This window comes from Canis aureus, chromosome 15, assembly GCF_053574225.1.
Source record: "Canis aureus isolate CA01 chromosome 15, VMU_Caureus_v.1.0, whole genome shotgun sequence".
In the NCBI taxonomy this organism is placed as follows: Eukaryota; Metazoa; Chordata; class Mammalia; order Carnivora; family Canidae; genus Canis; species Canis aureus.
The window spans coordinates 55,081,374-55,100,571 of NC_135625.1; the positions used below are offsets into that span (position 1 = coordinate 55,081,374).

At 42.2% G+C, this 19,198-nt stretch overlaps 1 protein-coding gene across 9 annotated transcripts in view; it reads left to right on the plus strand.

The window, feature by feature from the left end:
* Nucleotides 1-19,198, plus strand: part of CALD1 (caldesmon 1) — a 189,171-nt gene that overhangs the window by 97,662 nt on the left and 72,311 nt on the right. The window contains exon 1 of one of the 9 annotated variants that reach the window (XM_077849995.1): nucleotides 16,548-16,763. The exons of the other annotated variants lie outside the window; for them this stretch is intronic. Coding sequence (XP_077706121.1) covers nucleotides 16,711-16,763 — 53 coding nt within the window. The 5' untranslated portion in view covers nucleotides 16,548-16,710. Of the gene's footprint in view, nucleotides 1-16,547; nucleotides 16,764-19,198 lie in introns of those variants that run through there. 9 annotated transcript variants of the gene reach the window in all.

The following is a 19,198-nucleotide window of genomic DNA, read 5'->3' on the forward strand; positions in this document are numbered from 1 at the left end:
CTGATTTGATTCCTTTTTTTTTTTTAAAGATTTACTTTTATTTATTTATGATAGAGAGAGAGACAGAGAGAGAGAGAGAGAGAGAGAGAGAAGCAGGCTCCATGCAGGGAGCCCGACATGGGACTCGATCCCAGGACTCCAGGATCAGGCCCTGGGCTGAAGGCAGGTGCGAAACCACTGAGCCACCCAGGGATCCCCCTGATTTGATTCCTTAAGGAAGATTTCGTGCTTTATTTTTGTTACTACGGTCTTTGGAGAGGATGGAGCAAATTGGAGGGAGACACAGACCTGATGCCCTCCAGGAAACAGAATTGCTCCGACTTGGGTTTGAATCCTAGCAAGGTTACCAAGAATAACCCTTAGCCTCTCTAATCCCATTTTCTCATCAGAAAAATGGCCATCATAGCAGCTCATAAGATTTCACGTAGATTATAAAGCACTAGATGGATAGATGACAGAAAGATAAATGGTAAGTAGGTAGAAAAAATAAAAAACAAGAATATATGTGAATATTTGGCTGGTGCTCAGTACTCACAATCTGTTGTTGCTATTTTTTAGCTGGCTAGAGGACAGAGTAAGGAAGGAGCTGTCAGGAAAGCCATCTCTGGGTCATGTCCCCAAGAATCACTGACTGTGCATAGTTCCCATGTCTTCAGACATTTTGATCGAATCTTCACTCTGTTTCAAATCTGTTTTAGCACCTACCTTGAAAGTTATGGGAGAAATGGATATGAAATCTCCACACAGAAAAGAAAATCTACCTCCTTATTTCTAACATTCATTTTCCCTACTGGTTTTAAATTAAGATAAAAATACAGGATAGTTTGGTAACTTATATAGTGGGGTCTTTTTTTTTTAAAGTCATATATCTAATATTTAATTAATTATCTATTTTATTTTTATTTATTTTTTTAAAGATTTTGTTTATTTATTTATTCATGACAGAGAGAGAGAGATAGAGAGAGAGAGGCAGACACACAGGCAGAGGGAAAAGCAGGTTCCATGCAAGGAGCCTGACGTGGGACTCGATCCTGGGGCTCCAGGATCAGGCCCTGGGCTGAAGGCAGCGCTAAACCACCGAGCTACGCAGACTGCCCTAATCATCTATTTTAAATAATTTTCTTTTGCCTTATGGAATTATCACTTTTTTTTCATATTACATAATTGTGGTTTTAGTAACCAAAGGCCTCTCAACCACATATATAAATACTATACTAATAATGTAAAGAAAGTATGTACCCATTTTTCACAAAATAATTCTTAATCATTTTTTTCTAAATTTGTGATTTTATTCATTTTAATTTTGAAAAAGCTGATACAGGCAAAATTATATTATGTAATGTATATAGAAGTTGTAAATCATTATAGTGCATATATTATAAACTTATCACTGAGCTTAGCATCTAGGACATTTCTGTTACCACTGAAATCCCTCTCTAATCCCACCCCCTTGCTTCTCCATCTACAGAAATAATTAATATTCTGAATAATTTGTCTTTTAATGTAGGCTCCATGATGGGCATAGAGCCCAAAGCAAGGCTTGAACTTACCACCCTGAGATCAAGAGTGGGGTGCTTAATGGACTGAACCACCCAGGCACCCCATAATTCATTTATTTTTAACTAAAATTCTAAATAAGAAAATATGAATTAGGTACTAGTCTTTCTAGCACCTTGTGATCCAGAGCATTCCAAAGATTCTCTCCAGAGTCAACTGAAGGTGTGAATGGGAAGCCTCTGTTCCCTGAGAGCACAAGAAGTTTGCCTCTCTAAACACAGGATCAAAAGGGTCTTTCTGCTGTGTAAGGAACCCTGGAGAAGTATTACAAACCAAGAATTCTCTACAAACAAAGAATTCTCATCAAAATCAAATGAAAATGTAACAAAGCATATCAAATACATATATTGAATCTATGTTCTGCCCATTGGTTTTCTCACTGACCAGCCAAATATAAGAGATCTGCGTTTGTAGCCTTCATTTGGTCAGTCAGGTGGGAATGGCACACAGGAATGTTACAGACTATTCCAAATTCTTAGTCAAAGGAAATCTATCTCAATTGCTTTGAAGTCTTCTAAGGAAATTCTTGACCTTTATTATTCCAATGCTCCTTAGCAGTATTACAAGAAAGTACCATTGGAGATGATACATGAGCATATTGGAATGACGTAGTGGCTGTATAACTAGATTTTCATTTATCTGTGAATGAGGTTAAAAAGGAATAATGTGCATACTTTGTGAATCTGATCAGTTCTTTTCACTAGTGTGCTATCTACTAAGCAATGTTCATCAGCAGTTTTGTAAGAATGTAATTTTTAAAGGACTTTGGAAACATTTGCTTATTTTTAAAAGTTTAATTTGCTAACTGTAAATCATTTTCATGTATGCAGTTCTTAAACAAGTTTCTAATGTTTTTTTCACCTCGTGGAAGTCAGCAAGTATGTTCAAACATAGTTTCAAAACTCAATTTCTTTTAAAATATTCCAGAATTTATACGGCCTTTCTTCTAGTTAGTCCAGATTAGTGAGATCTGACGTTGCATTTGAGGTTAGTACCAATTGACTAAGTTAAAATGTGAGAGTTTATTTTCCATTTTAATAACTCCCTACATCACATACAGTTCCTTTGTTGGAATAAAAATCTTGGTAAAGTACACATCAGCCACTATAAATAGCAGCCATAAGCCTGTACATTCAAGAGAGTCTCCAGAGAGTGTATTTTAAACTGCACAATGTTTAGAATAGGAAATTCTTCCAATGTTCATATTTTCCATTGTGGGTGACATGGACGATCCCCTATCACATCTTCACAGGCTTCCATTTTCCTGTACCATTTAGGAATCCAACTGATAAGCTTCTAGAAGATTGCTCAATATGTGCTATTTATTTGCCTAAGACTAACCTGTATCTTATTGTCCAGTGAGAATGTTGCATAATTAGGGGCTCTCCAAATGAAAGCTAGGTAACTCCCAGAGCCGGCACCAGCAACTAGATAATGAAAGGGTCCTTTCTTTCTGGAGTTTGTAGCTATACTGTGTCTACTTAGCAGTCAACGCATTTTTGATTCCCACAGAAAACCATTTACTGTTGGCAGGTCTTTTGGGGGAACTCAAGAAACTAATGTGGAAAATAACTGAGCAGGAAGTGGACGACAAGCAGGATGAGATGATGGGTTATCATACTAGTTCAAAGACAAGAAACCTCAGCAGGTGTAATGACAATGACATCTTCCCCAAGGCACTGCTGGCAACTCTACTTGATGTATCCCTCTGCCCACTCCTTCCTTGAACTGTCCTTCTGTTTCTCTAATCAACTGTTGTGTAAATCTTGATTTTTTTTTAGTGGGGCCCGTTTAGGGGATCTAATATCCCCCATTTCTCCTCTCTTGACGAAGAAGATGAGAAGCTACTGTTGAGGGGCCTTGGACAAAATTGTGATATAGAAAGAGTTGATACCTGATGCCCTTCCTCCCTCCTACTCCCCTATTAAGAGCCTGTAACTCTTCCTACCCAACCATGAAAGCCAAATATCCCAAATATGTGTCTGCTTTCTGAGTCAGCATCCTCAGAGTATATCCTGGCTACCCAGAGAATATCATAGCTACAGAAGCTCCATGGCTTACAAACTGAACAGAATGAAGTTTTCAAAACTCAGGGCTGAGGCAGGTTGGAAATTCCTAATGCTTCCATTTCTAAGTACTTCACATCACAGGAATTTGAATATAAATTCTATCTCATTGCAGCATTTGTCAGAGCTGTGGTAGAGCTGAACTGGGGAGGCATACCCTGTAGAAAGGATCTAGTTTTCCAGGAGAACTCCTTCTGAGTGCAGAATTACTGCTAGGAGACATATTCTGGTATCCTATTGGGTTATATGGTCAGAAATTAAGACTCTCCTACATTCTCTGGTAAAAGTTTGAAAATCCAAATCACTGGACCCACACTCGCAAGGTAACATGTCCAAGAGCACACAGTCAGTGGCCAGGCCAAATCTGGAAACTGTGTCATTTCTTCCAACTCTGGTGCTTTTTCCTTTGTGTTATGTTGTGCCCAGCCCTTACAACTACCTCTGCCTCTACAAAACTCCTTTTAGATCAAAGATAAAAGAGGATGTTGGGTAAAACTTTAGCAGATCTGGACTTCCTTACCTTTCAGACAGAACTAATGCTCCTTAGGGTGGCTGAGAAAATTAAATTAAGATATGAACAGATGCCATAAAAAATATATAGGGTGGTTCACATGACATGTTTATTATTTAGAAGAGCCAGTATGATTCATTAAATCAGATTCACTTCTATTTCACTCTACATTGAGTTGCAAGTTTCATTCTGATCATATACTGTGTTCCAAAGGAATTTTCATACTTCATGCTTGGCTAACTTATGTGATCTAACTGGCCCTCAGGCATTCTTGACTTCCAAAAATGAGACACAGACAAAATGCAGTAAAATGTTACCTGTCACTCCCCCTAGAGCCTGTCATCCTTGGAGAGAGCTTAGGACCTCAATTGCAGATTAGAAAAAGCAAAACCGTTTTATCTGCCCTTTCCCTTAGTCATGAATTAAGGAGAAAATTCAAAAGATTTAAAATGATGGCTTTATCTCAATCAAACTTCAACCCAGCTCTTGGCCATGTAACCTGTCTGGTTTTGCATCTAAGTTAGCAAAGGTCCTCAGACTCAGTGGGATTCTATGACTTTCCACACCACTGTCTTCCTTTCTGAACCTCTTATAACTGGTGAACTCTGACTCAGCTGGAAGGCGTAGCTCAACAGTCATCCTCTAGAAAACATCTTCCCAGAGGTCCCCTGTCAAAGAAATTGATTTCCCACCTTGAGTCTCCCATGGCTCTTTAAATGTATATTAATTGTTATATTATCATTAACATTAATTAGCTATATTAATTATGACTTTTTTAAATGGCTGTTTAATTGTCTGTTTTCCCCCACCAAATTAAGAGCAACTCTAGGTTAAAAACTACATCTTACTTTTATTTCCCCAAAGACCAGTAAGCAATATGAATAAACAAATGAGCAAATGACTACTTCAAGCCACATCTGTGTTCCAAGGCAGAATTTTGCTCAATTTGCTAAGATATTGGAGAAGGGGTAGAAATGTTAGTGACCTTTGTGGTGGTCTCCAAATACTGACACCATCCATGTCTTCCTTGGGGTTCCATCACTCCCTTGCTGAGCTACTGGAAATTTGACTCCTTTTTCTCTAGAGAGATGAAGAAACTCATCTCATGTATTTCTCTGATTATTAAGGATAATTGGATTGCTACCTCATATAATTTTGACTATTATGCTTATTTAGTTGCTTATGGATGCAAATGATATTAATGTGGTAAGAATCAATTCCCTTTGTTGGCCTAGTTGCTCTAGTCCTCAAACCCTTTAGTATTACCTGCAATTAACATTTGCATTGTAAGACCAGATAATTATCAAATTATAGGATTCATACCAAACCCAAAGGAATCCAACAGTGAACAGACTATTTAATCAAAAATCTCTCTAACAGAAGACTCAAGTCTGCTGTCTTGAAGAGTAACCTTTACTTAATCCCAGAAGGATGGGCAGAAGTAGATGAAGGGTAGGGCCAACAACAGGGCTAGCATTTATTAATACTCTTTCTGAAATGGGGTGTTTAACATGCAAGTTGAATCTCAAGTTTAGACTCTAAATAGCAGATTGTTTTCTAGTATTGGGATGTAGTGATGAATCAAGAGACAAAAGAATGAAGAAATGTATGGGGGTTAATTTTGTTTTTGGTGAAGTGGGGCATTTTTTGTTTTCATAAATACACATACCTCAAAAAAGTCTGATTTAGAAGAAAGGAATTATAAATAACAGTCAAAACTCTAGAGTAAGATTCAGATTAATTCGGGCACCTGGGTGGCTCAGTGGTTGAGCCTCCGCCTTTGGCTCAGGTCATGATCCCAAGTTCCTGGGATCGAGTCCCACATCAGGCTCCCTGTAGGGAAGCCTGCTTCTCCCTCTGCCTATTTCTCTGCCTCTCTCTTGGTGTCTTCATGAATAAATAAATAAAATCTAAAAAAAAAAAAAAAAAAAGGATTCAGATTAATTCACTTTCTACACAAGGCATTGAGTTTCTTAATTATAAACGTATGACCTTTGGTTAATTTGTTAACATAAAATTTGTAGTTAGAATAAAATTAGTAAATTGAAACACCCAGAACATATTATACCAGAAGTACTATAGAATAGCCTTGAAACCGTCTTTTTTAATTTTTAATTTAATTTTTAATCCTTAGATCCACTGAAAAGGTCAGAAGGAAAGATAATTTGAAGTTATCCTAGAAAGACACTGAATTCTGAAATACCTAGGAGAATCTCAAATTACATCAGCACTTTCTACTCTGCAGCATATTTTAGAAAGCTGGATGCATATTTCAGATCGTTGGCTCTCAAATTTAAAATGTCTGTCTGCTATTTTTTGTATATGTATTATCTATTTTCTTTTCTTTGTTGTCTTCTTGAGGTCTTAAATTAAAAAGCTTTCCAGCTGGATTTTTGGCTCTTACATGAGAAAAATGAATATGCTTTTTTATTAAATGTTTTCACTGAGAAACCTGCCTGGTTCTATTCTATAATTAATGAACAACAACAACAAAAGAGCTCCATTTGCTTTTCCTGCCTTGATGCTAATGATAGCTTGATTTCATTGTTCAATAACTTCAAAGTAAAATAGCATCTTCAAGCTGCAAAGCTTTTCCCCTAGTCTATTTCTAATCTCCTCTCTCAAAGCTGCCACCATAAAGGCCTCCAAGAATTCTACAAAAGACCATTTCTAATAAACTCAATAAATTCAACACAAAAGTGTTGAATTACATTAGATCTCCCAGATGTAAGCCAGTGTAAGCTCACTGTAATCTATTGTCTTAGTCATCTGGGACTGCTATAACAGAATATGATAGACCGGATGGTTTAAACAACAAACATTTATTTCTTATAGTCCTGGGGGCTGGGAAGTCCAAGATCAAGGTGCCAGCAGATTCAGTATCTGGCAAGAACCCACTTCCTAATTTGCAGTTGGCTGTTTTCTCGTTGTATCCTCACTTGGTGGAGAGAGAGAAAAAAGCAAGCTGTCTTGTGTCTCTTCTTATAAGGACACTAATCCCATTTGTGAGGACTTCACCTTCATGACCTAATTACCTCCCAGAGTCCCCACCTCCTAATACCATCACACTGTGGGGTTAGGATGTCAACATATAAATTTTCCAAGGACGTGAATATTCAGTCCACATCATCTATGTGTTAGCAAGTCTGAACAAAGAATGGGCCAGTAGAAGAGGTTTGCATGAATGCCGAATCCAAGACCAGGGTTGGCAGTGGCATCTGGGACTCTCCAAGTGAGACAGACTTTGAATCTCAGGGTTTGTTCAATCCTGTGACATGAGAAGTGTTTTCTCCACTGAGGGAGGTGTTTTCTCATGTCTTCCCTTGGCTTGGGTAAAATATTCCTTGTGACAATTTTACCTCCCTTTGCTCTGACTTCATACTCATGAAGCAGTCTCTGATGACTGTGAGGCTTCCTGACATTATGGCTTTGGGGAATGGTGGGAATATGAGTGTTCTCCGAGCACTGAAGAGGGAGGTCATTCATTCTCTTAATTAACTGGCATTAATTAGCATTCTGATGTGTACATCAGTGTCTTGTGAGTCTGGAAACCAGTCAGTCTCCTTGAAACCTATCAACTTTAAGAATTTCCACAATCCAGTTGGTGGTACAGCAGAGCTTCTAGATCCTGTACTATGCTGAATACTCAAAAGAAAAAAAAAAAGGCTTCGGGGGAAGCCTCTGAGAGGACTTCTTCAACAAATATTGTTGTCCCTCTTCAACCCAGGGAGCAAATGACAAGTATTTGTTGAGCATCTGCTATATGCCTAACACTGTTCTCGGCTTTATCAGGTGCAAACGAGGTATTAGAAAAAATCCTTGCTGGCAAGAAGGTTATAATTTATTTGGTGAGAAAAGGTACATACATATAAATAAGGAATAAATAAGACTCTGTGTGTATATCCATCTATTTCTGTCTATAGATAGGCATCATAATTATGTATCGGTTCATGTGATCTGTTAATTACAAAATAGGACAGTACCCAACAAAGTGTCATTTTTATAATATAAAGAGTAGTAAACACTACACCCTAAGTATCCAAAATAATGGACCATTTTTCTAGCAATAAGAACAAATATATGCTTTAATCCAGGCCTGACCTTCCCCACCCCAAAAAAACTCTGGATTTGATTCCAGCTATAAAAGCCATGTGTAAATTTAATATCCAGATGCAGAAAGTGGACACCAGCAAATAAATTTATAGTTGTGGAAATATTTAGATAGTTTGAATAAGAGTGATACACAGTGAGAAATCTGTGGCTTATGAACTAACATGCTTCCTTTGAAGATCTGACCTTGTCTCTTACACTGGAATTATATCCTTAGAGTCCTCATGATTGTCTTTTAATTTCCTTCTGGTTCAGTTGTATCTATGGACGACAAATTCCACATTCTTTTTTTTCCTTTTTTTTTTTTTTTTTAGGGGTAGGTGGAGGGAGAGAGGGAATCTTAAGCAGGCTCCATGCCTAGTGCAGAGCTTAGCATAGGGCTCGGTCTCACAACCCTGGGATCACAACCTGAGCCAAAAGTTGGATGCCTAACCAACTGAACCACCCAGGCACTCCACAAATTCTACATTCTAAAGCATATCACTAGGGCCTAGATTCAGCTTCCTTTGAGTAGAAATCATATCCGTTCTGTACATACTTTTTCCTAGGATTATATAGGATATATATAATTATTTTCATTGAGACCAGAACCAGGGTTTTACAGATGTGCACCAGCAACCATTCAGTCAAGCAACTATTGCTAGAACCCTATTTTCAAGCACAATTTTATTGATTTTAAAGATGTGTTTCAAGCTGGAGGGCAGAGAGGGTTGTTGGAGGCATGATCCTCTTTAGATAGAAGCTTTCCTCTCTAGGGGAAAAGAACAGTCTAGATGGTTAAAAAAAAAACCCAGATTTTAAAAAGAGCTCAGAAAGTAGACCTAAATAATCATTGCAAAAGAGTTTAAACAAAATGGGGAACTTCACAGCAAGTTAGCTGGAAGGGCTGACTCATACATGACAACATAACTATTTCTCAAATGCGTGCAAACAAGAGTGGGCTCAAATATTCTCATCCTTCCTCCTGAAATGGCAAAGTACAAAGAAATAAAGTCACACGTGGGGAGACTTCACACTGGTGTGGCTAGACACTGGTTCTTAAAGAATCACTGGAATTCAGAGAAGCAAGAGGAATTTTAAAGGGATTCTAGGCAAAAGGAGAAGGAACAGCTTTGTAGGGTAAAAGCAGAAAGCTTCAGGAAGTATCAAGCAAATGGTGGCAAATGCTAATAATCTTTTCACCGAACAAAAGCTCCCTTTATAATAAATGTGAGGGTGCATTGCACTGATTGAAGGTGTGTGCTAGGTTGCCAATGAGGATACAGCTAGAGGTCAGGATATGCTTCAGGGGAAGAAGCGGAGTAGGAGTGGCTTCAAGATGGATCAGGATTGGCCTCGGGAAGGAGAGAATGCCCTCCTTTTAACAGAATGGGAGCACCGCAGGAAGGGGACCAGCATTCCACTGCGAGAAACACAGAAGCCTTAAGACAGAGCGAAAGGAATCACTCCTATGCTCAATCCTGAATCATCCTAGAACCACATACACACGATGGTGGCATTGATGGTGTTCCAACTGGAGTGGGACCAAACGTGAAAGGGAGACATAGTTCAAAGGAGTAGCTCACAAGAAAGTGGACTGAACACAGGTTTGGGAAAACAGCTGCCTCCGAGTGGAAAGGGAAGCTATTCTAAAAGAGCACACAGAAGGCACTAAGTTACTTTGAAAGTTTTATTTCTAAACCCGGATGGTGCGCCCATAGATGTTCATTATGATTTTCCTTATTCCCTTTAGTCTAAAAGATTTCAGAAGAAAGGGACACCTGGGTGGCTCAGGTCGTGACCCTGGGGTTCTGGGATCGAGTCCCACTTCAGGCTCCCTGCATGGAGCCTGCTTCTCCCTCTGCCTATGTCTCTGCCTCTCTCTGTGTGTGTCTCTCATGAAAAAAAAATAAAATCTTTTAAAAATACATTTCAGAAGAAAATACAATTTTAAAAAGGTAGAGAACACTTATAGTTGTTACCCATGTATCTTTAATCAGAATCTGCCTGTGGGTGACAACAGAATCACATTATTAATAATATGCTTCTTAATGCTACCTCCTTATGCAGGAATACCACCCCACCGCCAGTTTAAAAAAAAAAAAAGACTTCTCTGATTGTTTCCGGAAGTCTATCTCCCAGAAGCCCATGAATAGTACACTCAGTCACCAAGTACAACCTCCTTGCTGCTAGGCCCCTTCCCAGTGAGGCCCTGCTCTGACTCTGCCATTAAGTCATTTCAGAGGATCCCCCATCACCACTGCCCTGGGGTCCACCCTGAGACCCCTGGCCTCTGTGTCAAAGGCACTGTCTGGTGTCCTTGTGCTCCAAACTTTCAAGGTACCAAAGCAGCCCTGCATTCCCTTCAGTCCTCTGGAATTCTAGAACAGTGCTATGCTCTGGGACAGAAGTAGGGATGGTGACCCTGTCCTCTGCTCTGTTACTCTTTGTCACTCAAGCACCAGAGCTTGGCCTACACTCAGCAAATATGTTGTAGAAACAGTTTTAGCTTCTCTGCAGCCCTCCTCTTCTCAGGGCACAGACATGTGACAATGGGGTTTGGGTCTGGGGACCAATTCCAAGGCATGTGATAGCAAACAACTATTCAGACCCCTTGCAAATCACTGCCCACCCTCTCCGGCCCCCCAGGCCCACTCCACCACTCAATCACAATCAGATGCATCTCAATTCCAGTGGTGAACACAACGAAACTTGGGGCTGGGCCGCCACTCACATCATTTATCTTTCCATTTTGACTCAATTACAGAAAAAAATCAATCTGCTTGGCCAAAGTAATGATGTGCTCATTATGAAGCCCCATGCACTAATTCATTTATGCAGCACATACTCCAGAAGGCCCACCCTTCACCAGGCACTGTGCTAACTGGAGCAGCAGGAGGGTTGGAAGGACCCTGTCTCAACAACACTCCACCTCGGGGAGCTCACAGCCTAGCGAGGGGAGCAAGAAATACATAAGCACACTGTTAGTGCAATCTAGAACCTTGAACCCCGCATTGCCTCAACCAGATAGACTTCCCAGGTATTGAAATTCGGGGAGGTGCTCTTTGGAAAATCTTTTTCCCCCTTTTGGAAATCAGATTCTGTGTTCCTCAGTTACCAAGATCCTGGACAAGAAAAATACAGTACAGAATATCCTGAAAGACCTGAAAATGGGCCTCTGAAAACAGTATGAAGTTCTCTATGTGAGGGTCAAATAATAAATTATAACAACAAAACTAGTTTCACCATAAGTGCTGGAAATATGCCGACAAGGCGACAGATCTGGGGAGGAAGGAAAAAAAAAAAGTCCTGGATTTAGCACAGAAATGAATGAACAATCTCTGTAAGAGACGCTATTATCAATGTGAAAACGATGTTAAGATGTGTTAACAGGAACGTGGCAGGCAGCACTGGGCCTTCATCCAGGCACATTCAGCCCTGGTCAAGCCTTTATTATGTCCAATTTGGGTTTCCCGCTTGAAGAGTTGTTATATTTCAGGCTGATATTAAAAGAATGGAAAATAGGCACTGGCATCTAGCCTAGCAGAGATGAGGCTGAAGGATGATTTAATACCTGTGGCCCTGATAGAGATCAGTGGATTTCTATTTCAGCGACAGGAAGTATAGTTCAGTAATAGAATAAATTGAGCATAAGACCGATTAAACAGCAGGGCCTTGATCACAGGATGTCGTCTTTGAAGTACGGTGCTAGAGCAGCCCTGCTGCTTTCAGAGTACTCTTCACTTTCTAGCTTGTGTTCGAATTTTTGTATGCATATCTTACCTCCCTTGGGGGCTGACCTTCTCATCCTTGGATCCCCTACAGCATGTCCCAAAGTGACTGGGCTTGTAGTAAATACGTAAATGGTGTTAAGTGCAGAGGGGCAAGCTTGCCCTCTGTTGGGACAAAGGACATGGCCACCATGGTAAGGGAGTAAGAGAGTATAGCGCCCAAGACCTGTTGCAGGCCTAAGGACAGATCACGCAAAGAATAGTTCAGAGAATTATGCCAGCAGAGGCCACAAGGGTACTAGTTAAGGACAGGCTGTTGTGAGGAAAGGGTAGGGTGAGGGGTAAATGATGACTTTCCACCGCAGTCCATTCACTCCTCCAGCCCCAGCCAGCCCCCACATATCCATCAAGGAAGACACAGCCAGAACTAGGAAGACATTAGCAAAGACACAATGGGGCAGGAGAGGCAAGGAAAGGGCACTACCGAGAGGGAAAGGGGGAAGAGGAGTCTGTAATTTCTGCGTTGGGATCTGGGTAAAGGAAAGAGTATTTCATGGGCAGATTTCTGAGGAGGACCCATAAATATGCACTATCACCGGACAACAGAAAGCAGTATTATTCAAGTGAACATGTTCAATGCCTTGGCAATAGTAAGATGCCACGAGCTGTGGAGGGAAGACTACAGAGGGGCCCATGGAAAGTAGAAAAAAGGGTCTGCCTACAGATATGTAGTGAGCCCCTTCCGTTCCATTGCTGTCCGCCCCTTGATTAGCAGCTTTCTAGGTAAGATGCTATTGCATCTTGCCTATGCTCTTAGAATGAGGCAAATGCCTCATGTCTTTATAATGATTTTCTTTATAAGAAAATATTTCTTTCTTTCTTTTATAACAATTGACTTTTTTTTTTTTTTTACATTTCATTTATTCATGAGAGACACACAGAAAGAGCCAGAGACAGAGGCAGAGGGAGAAGCAGGCTTGCTGCGGGGAGCCAGATGCAGGACTTGATCCCAGGAGCTCGGGATCATGACCTGAGCCAAAGGGCTCAGGTCAACCACTGCTTAACCACTGAGCCACCTGGTGCCCTTCTTTCTTTCTTTATAAATGATTTTATGAGAAAATATTTTTCAAGAGGCTTTTTTAAAACCCCCTTTATTGAATGCTGCCTCTCAAATGAGCAGATAACTTTGGGGTTTGAGTTTCTGTAGGAAGTAAGTGGCTGTGTGTGTGTGTGTGTGTGTGTGTGTGTGTATGTACGCACGTGTGTGACTAAAGTGCATTAGGGCGGTGCACAGGCGCTTCCCACATGCCTCTTTTTCTCCCCAGGGAATTGTTCCAAGGTAGAAGCTGTTCTCAAACAACCATTGCAGACTGTAAAGTCTGGAACAGATCATGGGGGCCAGTCTCCTACCTCCATGAAGTTATTTTTTTTAATCATATTTTATTAATAAAGGACCACCCTGTGGTGGGAGCTATCTCCCTCTCTTGCACTGACCTCCTTCAAACCGTCTCAGCACAGAATCTCTTTGATAAAAAATTAAAGTAGCTAGAAATTAAGGATGCTATGAGTAATTTGAGACTGGCCCAGACTTCCATTTTCCCTGGTAAGGGAGTCCCGAGATGGCCTACAGGGGACCCCCATTATCTTGCTGAAGGATGGTTGACTGCCTCAGTTGTTCATGGTGCCAATGAATTAATCCAGTTCTCAGAGACACCAGTTCTGGAAGCTGGATTCTGAGTACCCCTGTCTGTGCTACAGGGTGAAAGCACAGGTACCTGCTGGTCTCTGCAGGAACCCAACACTGGCTACAAATTAATCATTGGTATGTTCTTCCTAATTTCTCTCGTCTCGCCTCTCCAACCCCAGAGGGCTACCTGAAGTTGTCTGCTGTCTACCCCAGCCATGCTCTTAGCTCATGATTCACTTCTCTCCTCGCCTCTCAGATGCATCCAGTCTCTTTTTCGTGGGCCTTTGTGTTCTTCCCATTCCCCACTGGTATCTAACCCACGTCCAAAACTCACTTCTCTCTTCACTATCAGCACGTCACTACCCTACCAAGTAGCATGAGTTATGACACCTGCTAGTTTTACTATCACAAACTGAAGACAGACAGCTACTTCCCAGATGCATTCCATTAATAACAATGGGGCCCACAAAGAGTATGCATGATTCCCTCTTATCTTTACAGCTAGGAAAAGAGTTGGGTGGATAGCCTTTATACAGCTTGCCATTTGCATGCTTTTAGTATATGAATGTCAGCATATTAGTGGACGGTTACTAAATTCTTGCTCTCTTCCATGGAAGGTAAGGTGTGTGTGTGTGTGTGTGCGTATGTGGGTGGTGAAAGAGATAGAGAGAGACAGAACTGGCCTGGAATAATCATAGAATTTTTTTCCAAGCTATTCCATTTTATGAGCTTGTCTCAAATATACCGAAGCTATACCTGCCACCTCAAAATTGGAGCGTATTGGGAAGAGGGGGAAATCAAGAGTTGAAACGAATTCCCAAGGTCAAATGAGCCCTATAATCAAGTATGTTTCTGTTCAAGTATCACTGCTGTAACAAATAACCACAAACTTGGTGCTTCAAACAGCACAAACCGATTCTCCACTGTGCTAGAGGTTCAAAGTCCAACACCAGTCTCCCTGGGCTAAAATCAAAGCGTGGGCAGGGCTGCATCCTTCTGGAGGCTCTGGGGAGAATCCATTTCCTTGCCTTTCCAGCTTCTAGAGGCTGCCCTGAATCTTGGACTCGTGGCCCCCTTTCTCCATCTTCCTCGCCAGCAACGTTGCATCCATCTGAACATTCATCTGTAGTCACATCTGTCCCTGACCACAGCCAGAGTGGATTCTCTGGCTTTAAGGACCCATGTGATTAGATTGAGCACATCTGGAAAATCCAGGATAATCTGTCTCAATGCCTGTAACTTAATTCCATCCACAAAGTCCCTTTTTGCCATGGACCTATTCATAAATTCTGGAGATTAGGACATGGATGTCTTTGGGAGGAGCCTTATTCTGTCTGCCACAGCAAAACACTGAATTTTTTGAAGGGGGGAAAAATTAAATGGGCGAAATTTAGTAGAAAGGCAAAGAGCAGAAGGTCTCAGTACATGTTTCTACCTTAGCTCTGCAGCAATAAACTCGAGCCAACTCAGTGAGTATTCATTAAGGCCTCTTGTGTGAAGGCAGATAGAGCTCTGTTTTTATGAGAGTCTCATGCACTTTATATACTCAGCATATGTTGAGTGACGATATATATGTATATTCAGAGATATTTAAATGTGTACATATCATGATATATGGAGATAATTAACTTTGAAATTCACTAAACTATATTTACTCTATAAACCATGACTTTGATGACAGCATAAAATTTAAGCAGGAAAACAACCAAAATGTTCTAGTTACTTGAAATGACAAGAGCATTGAATCTAACGGAATTAAACTCCTTGAAGTTGAGCACAAGAGGCACTGCTGTAGCTCTGCTCCATGATGTTTGGTGAACTACATAAATGCTCTGTGCTTCTGAGCCCTTGTTGGTGACAAGCAATATCTCAAAGATGTCTTTCATTCTGTGAAGGGGCTCTCAGTGTGTGACGCTAATTGCTTCTCCTGCTATTTACCAAAAGAATCATCTCAACCTTCGGTTGTGGAGATCTGAGTTGTTCTACTCATTTGACAGAAAGCCAGTCCCACAAGCATCCGCGTTCCCCAGCACCAATCTGATCATTGCCTGTTGGAGATGAAGAAACGTATTCATAACTCAAGCCCAGACGGAGTCTTCTCTAGATAGAATCAACACCACCCCCTCCTCAGGGACTGGAATTTGGTTGCTTCCCAAACTGTTGCTGACCAGGCTCCCTTGCCTGGCGTGGCTGATGAGATCATCACACCAGACTGCCATGGGTACAGACCAGGCCGGCTGTTGCAACATGCTTCTAGGCAGGCGGTTGCCCTCGTTTTACTGAGGGGCGTGAGCACCAAACACCCCTATGATCCAGCAGTTCACTGACAGAGCCATCTCTCTTCTTCCCTTTGCCTTTGGTTCGCATTTTTTATATCACGCATCCATCTTTCCCTGGACAAAAGGGATAAGAGGAGTTTTCCAGATTTGATTTCTCAGTGGGAACTGTTTGCTTTGGAAAGCACCTACACCAACGCTAATTGAGAACAGAGCTCAGAATGAGGGCCTGAGAACTGCACCCCTGTGAACTATTCGGTGGGCTCGTGTCTGTTGATCTCTTCTGCATTGGATTGTGCCTGCAAGTGATAACCAGGATCAACTCTTTTCCAAAGGGCTGTGCGCAGGGGATCAGTGTCTTCCTTTGACCAGGTCTCGACCTTGGAATAATTATTTGTAATTAATCATGTAAAGGTCTTCATCGTGAGAGCTACTGAGAACCCGGGCCCCTCAGACCCAGGAATCACCGCCTGGGAGATCTCTAAGCCATCTGCGCCCTTTACAGTCTAAACAGGATGGGCCTCTATTAGGGAGATTACAGTAAAAAATAACAATCAGCTCTCTGGTGATCCCATGCGGAGGGGAAGGGTGGGGAGGAGTAGATTTGGCGCAGGACTAGCCCAGACTTTCGTCACAGGGACAGACCAAAGTGTTAACACAAAGGGAGCATCCCGCACACCGCCTTCCAGCCGCAGGACACATGGCACCTCCGGGGGCCCGGCCCGCGCCCTGAGCGCCCCGGGGTCGAGGGCCTGGGCACCGCCTGCCCCCGCCGCCCCCTCCAGCTGCAGACATGCTCGGGGGACCCGGATCGCAGGGAAGACGCAGCCTGGCGGTGCTCTCCCAGTGAGTGCTCACTTGGCCCCTTCGGGTTAAATTTTTCTTTCTTAAAAAAAAAAAAAAGAAAGAAAAGATTTAATGTGGGAATGGGAGGGAAGAGGAGAAATCAAGAGGTAAAGGCAGGCAGGCAGGCAGTCTGGAAACTTCAGACCTGTATGCAACTTTCTGGTCTCAACTTTCTGGTGGTTCTGATTGGTTTTCCTCGTTGCCATTTTTATGGTGGTTCCCAGACCACTTGCGAGGGTTTAAACCCAAGGCGCGGGGCTTCTCTACTGCGAATACTGATCCGCAGAGTATTGGGTTTCTAGAGATCTGCTGTTAATTTAGACCTGAGCCCTTTGCTCAGAATGATCCATTCGCAGGAACCAGATCTCTTGGCTAAAGCACACATTGCCCAATCCTTAAAAGTCAACAGCCCAAAGCCCTTAATAAACTGACCCTCTGACTGTGACCCAACAAGATTGAGAGCACATGCCACCGATCAGGGAATTGTTCAGATAACAGGCTCCAAGGTTTAGGATCATGAAACCCTGGGAATGTTCGAGCTAGAAAGGGGGCCTCTAGGATTGTTTGCAGCGATGTTCTCATCCTATAGATGAGAGGAGATGAAACCCAGAGGGCTAACTCAACTTCCCCAAAGCCAGACGACAGTCGGAAACGGAGCCGGTGTCTTTGTATTCGCAGGCAAGAGCCTTTTACACGCTGGTGTTTATGAGGTTTGGAAAACTTAGTGGGTCTTGGGAAAAGGTACCGCACAAGAGTTAGATACCAAATGGCTTCTCAGTAAATCTTTCCCATTTTTGAGACTTCTGGCACCGATTCAGCATGACAATTGTTGTTCCAGTTGTTCCAGCATTTGGGTAACAGTTAATCAAATAAACAGAGGGACTCAATGGGATCCTAAGAAAACGAGACCTATGTGTGCTACGTTAGCAGATCTCCTGGATCGGCCCTTTCTCTAAGTGTGATCACTCAACTGTGAGAGCTCAAGGGGGTTTGAGAGGCTATCTGGATAAGCCAGTGATTATCAAACTAGTCGTTTCTGTTTTTTGTTTTGTCTTTTAGCAAATTTCATCTTGCAAGGAATTCTGTTACATAAAAGAGATGTTCTGGTTGAATGGGTGGTTTTGGATCTAGAGCTCCTCACCCGCACAGCACTCCCAAATCATGCCCATTGCTTACCTCTTCTTTGCTTCGCATCTCTTCTCCACCCCACCCCACTCCACCCACTCCACCTGTCCTTCCCTGGAATTCTGGATCTCCATGGCACAGTTCAGAAACCACTGGTCTCATTGAATTCCTTTATTTTATTGAGGAAAGTGATGTACACAGTAGGGAAGAGTTTGCCTGGTGTTACGCAGCTGGTCAAGAGCAGAGCCTGGAATGCTGGGCAAGAGCCCTGTGTGTGCCCGCACATGCACGCCTGTCCAGTGTTTCACTCCCAACTCCCAGGTTCTGAGTTCTCCCACTCCATCAGGCCCATGGTTCTATCAGTCTACTTTCTTCATGTCTCTCTCACTCTTCGCTCTCTCCATCATTTCCTGAATTTCGACAGTTATTGCCTCTCACCTGGACAATTATAATTGCCTTGCGTCTCACCCTGGCCTCGGTCTTCCTGCCCTTTCTGACCTCGTCGCCTCCCCCCTCCTCTGCCCACCTTTAAGGATGGAACCAGTTCTCCCCAATGGGGAATTCAGAGTTCTCTGCAGGCTGCCTCAGTATCCCTTCTTATTTTGACCCACCCTTGCTGCAGAATCAGACCACTCACTGTTCCCCAGACTCATCACGTGGAGGCTACCTCCATGCGTTGGCTCCCTCTGTTCCCTACCCGGGAACACTCCGTGTGCCTCAGTCCTCTCATGTGGAATAAAGGCCTTACACAAGACCAGGAGTTCTGGAACCCAACCATGGATACATGGGATTCCAGAAAAGCTTGGGAAGGGTGGATAGGGTGAGGTGAGGTGGAGAAGGTGTGGGAATGGCGTTCAGAGCAAGGTCTCCCTCACCTGCTTCTACTTCTCTCCTGTCATCTAAGGCTCCAATCAAACGTTACTTTCCTCCTCAAACCTTCCTCAGTTCTATTTTCTCTCTGTGCTAGTGAGTTATGGCCAACCTTCTGTGATTAGGCTTGTAGTAAAGGTAGAGGGCCCCCCACCATAAGCAGCAGTGTACTGGCCGGGCGAGGACTATTTTGAATCTTTGAATCTTCAGTTTCCAGCATGGTGCTGTTGCTAAAAGGAAAAAAAAAAATCTTCAAATTTCTCCTTACTGGGTAAACCTAACTCAGTTCATCCAAGTTCACACTTTTTTATTTGATTCCTTTGAACACACGAAGCTTCTGCACTTTTTGCTTTGGAAGAAGTATGAGGTTAAATGCCAAACAGGTGCCCGACAGAATGAATTCTAAATTCCTTTGCATTTGCATCAGATAATTTAGCCGA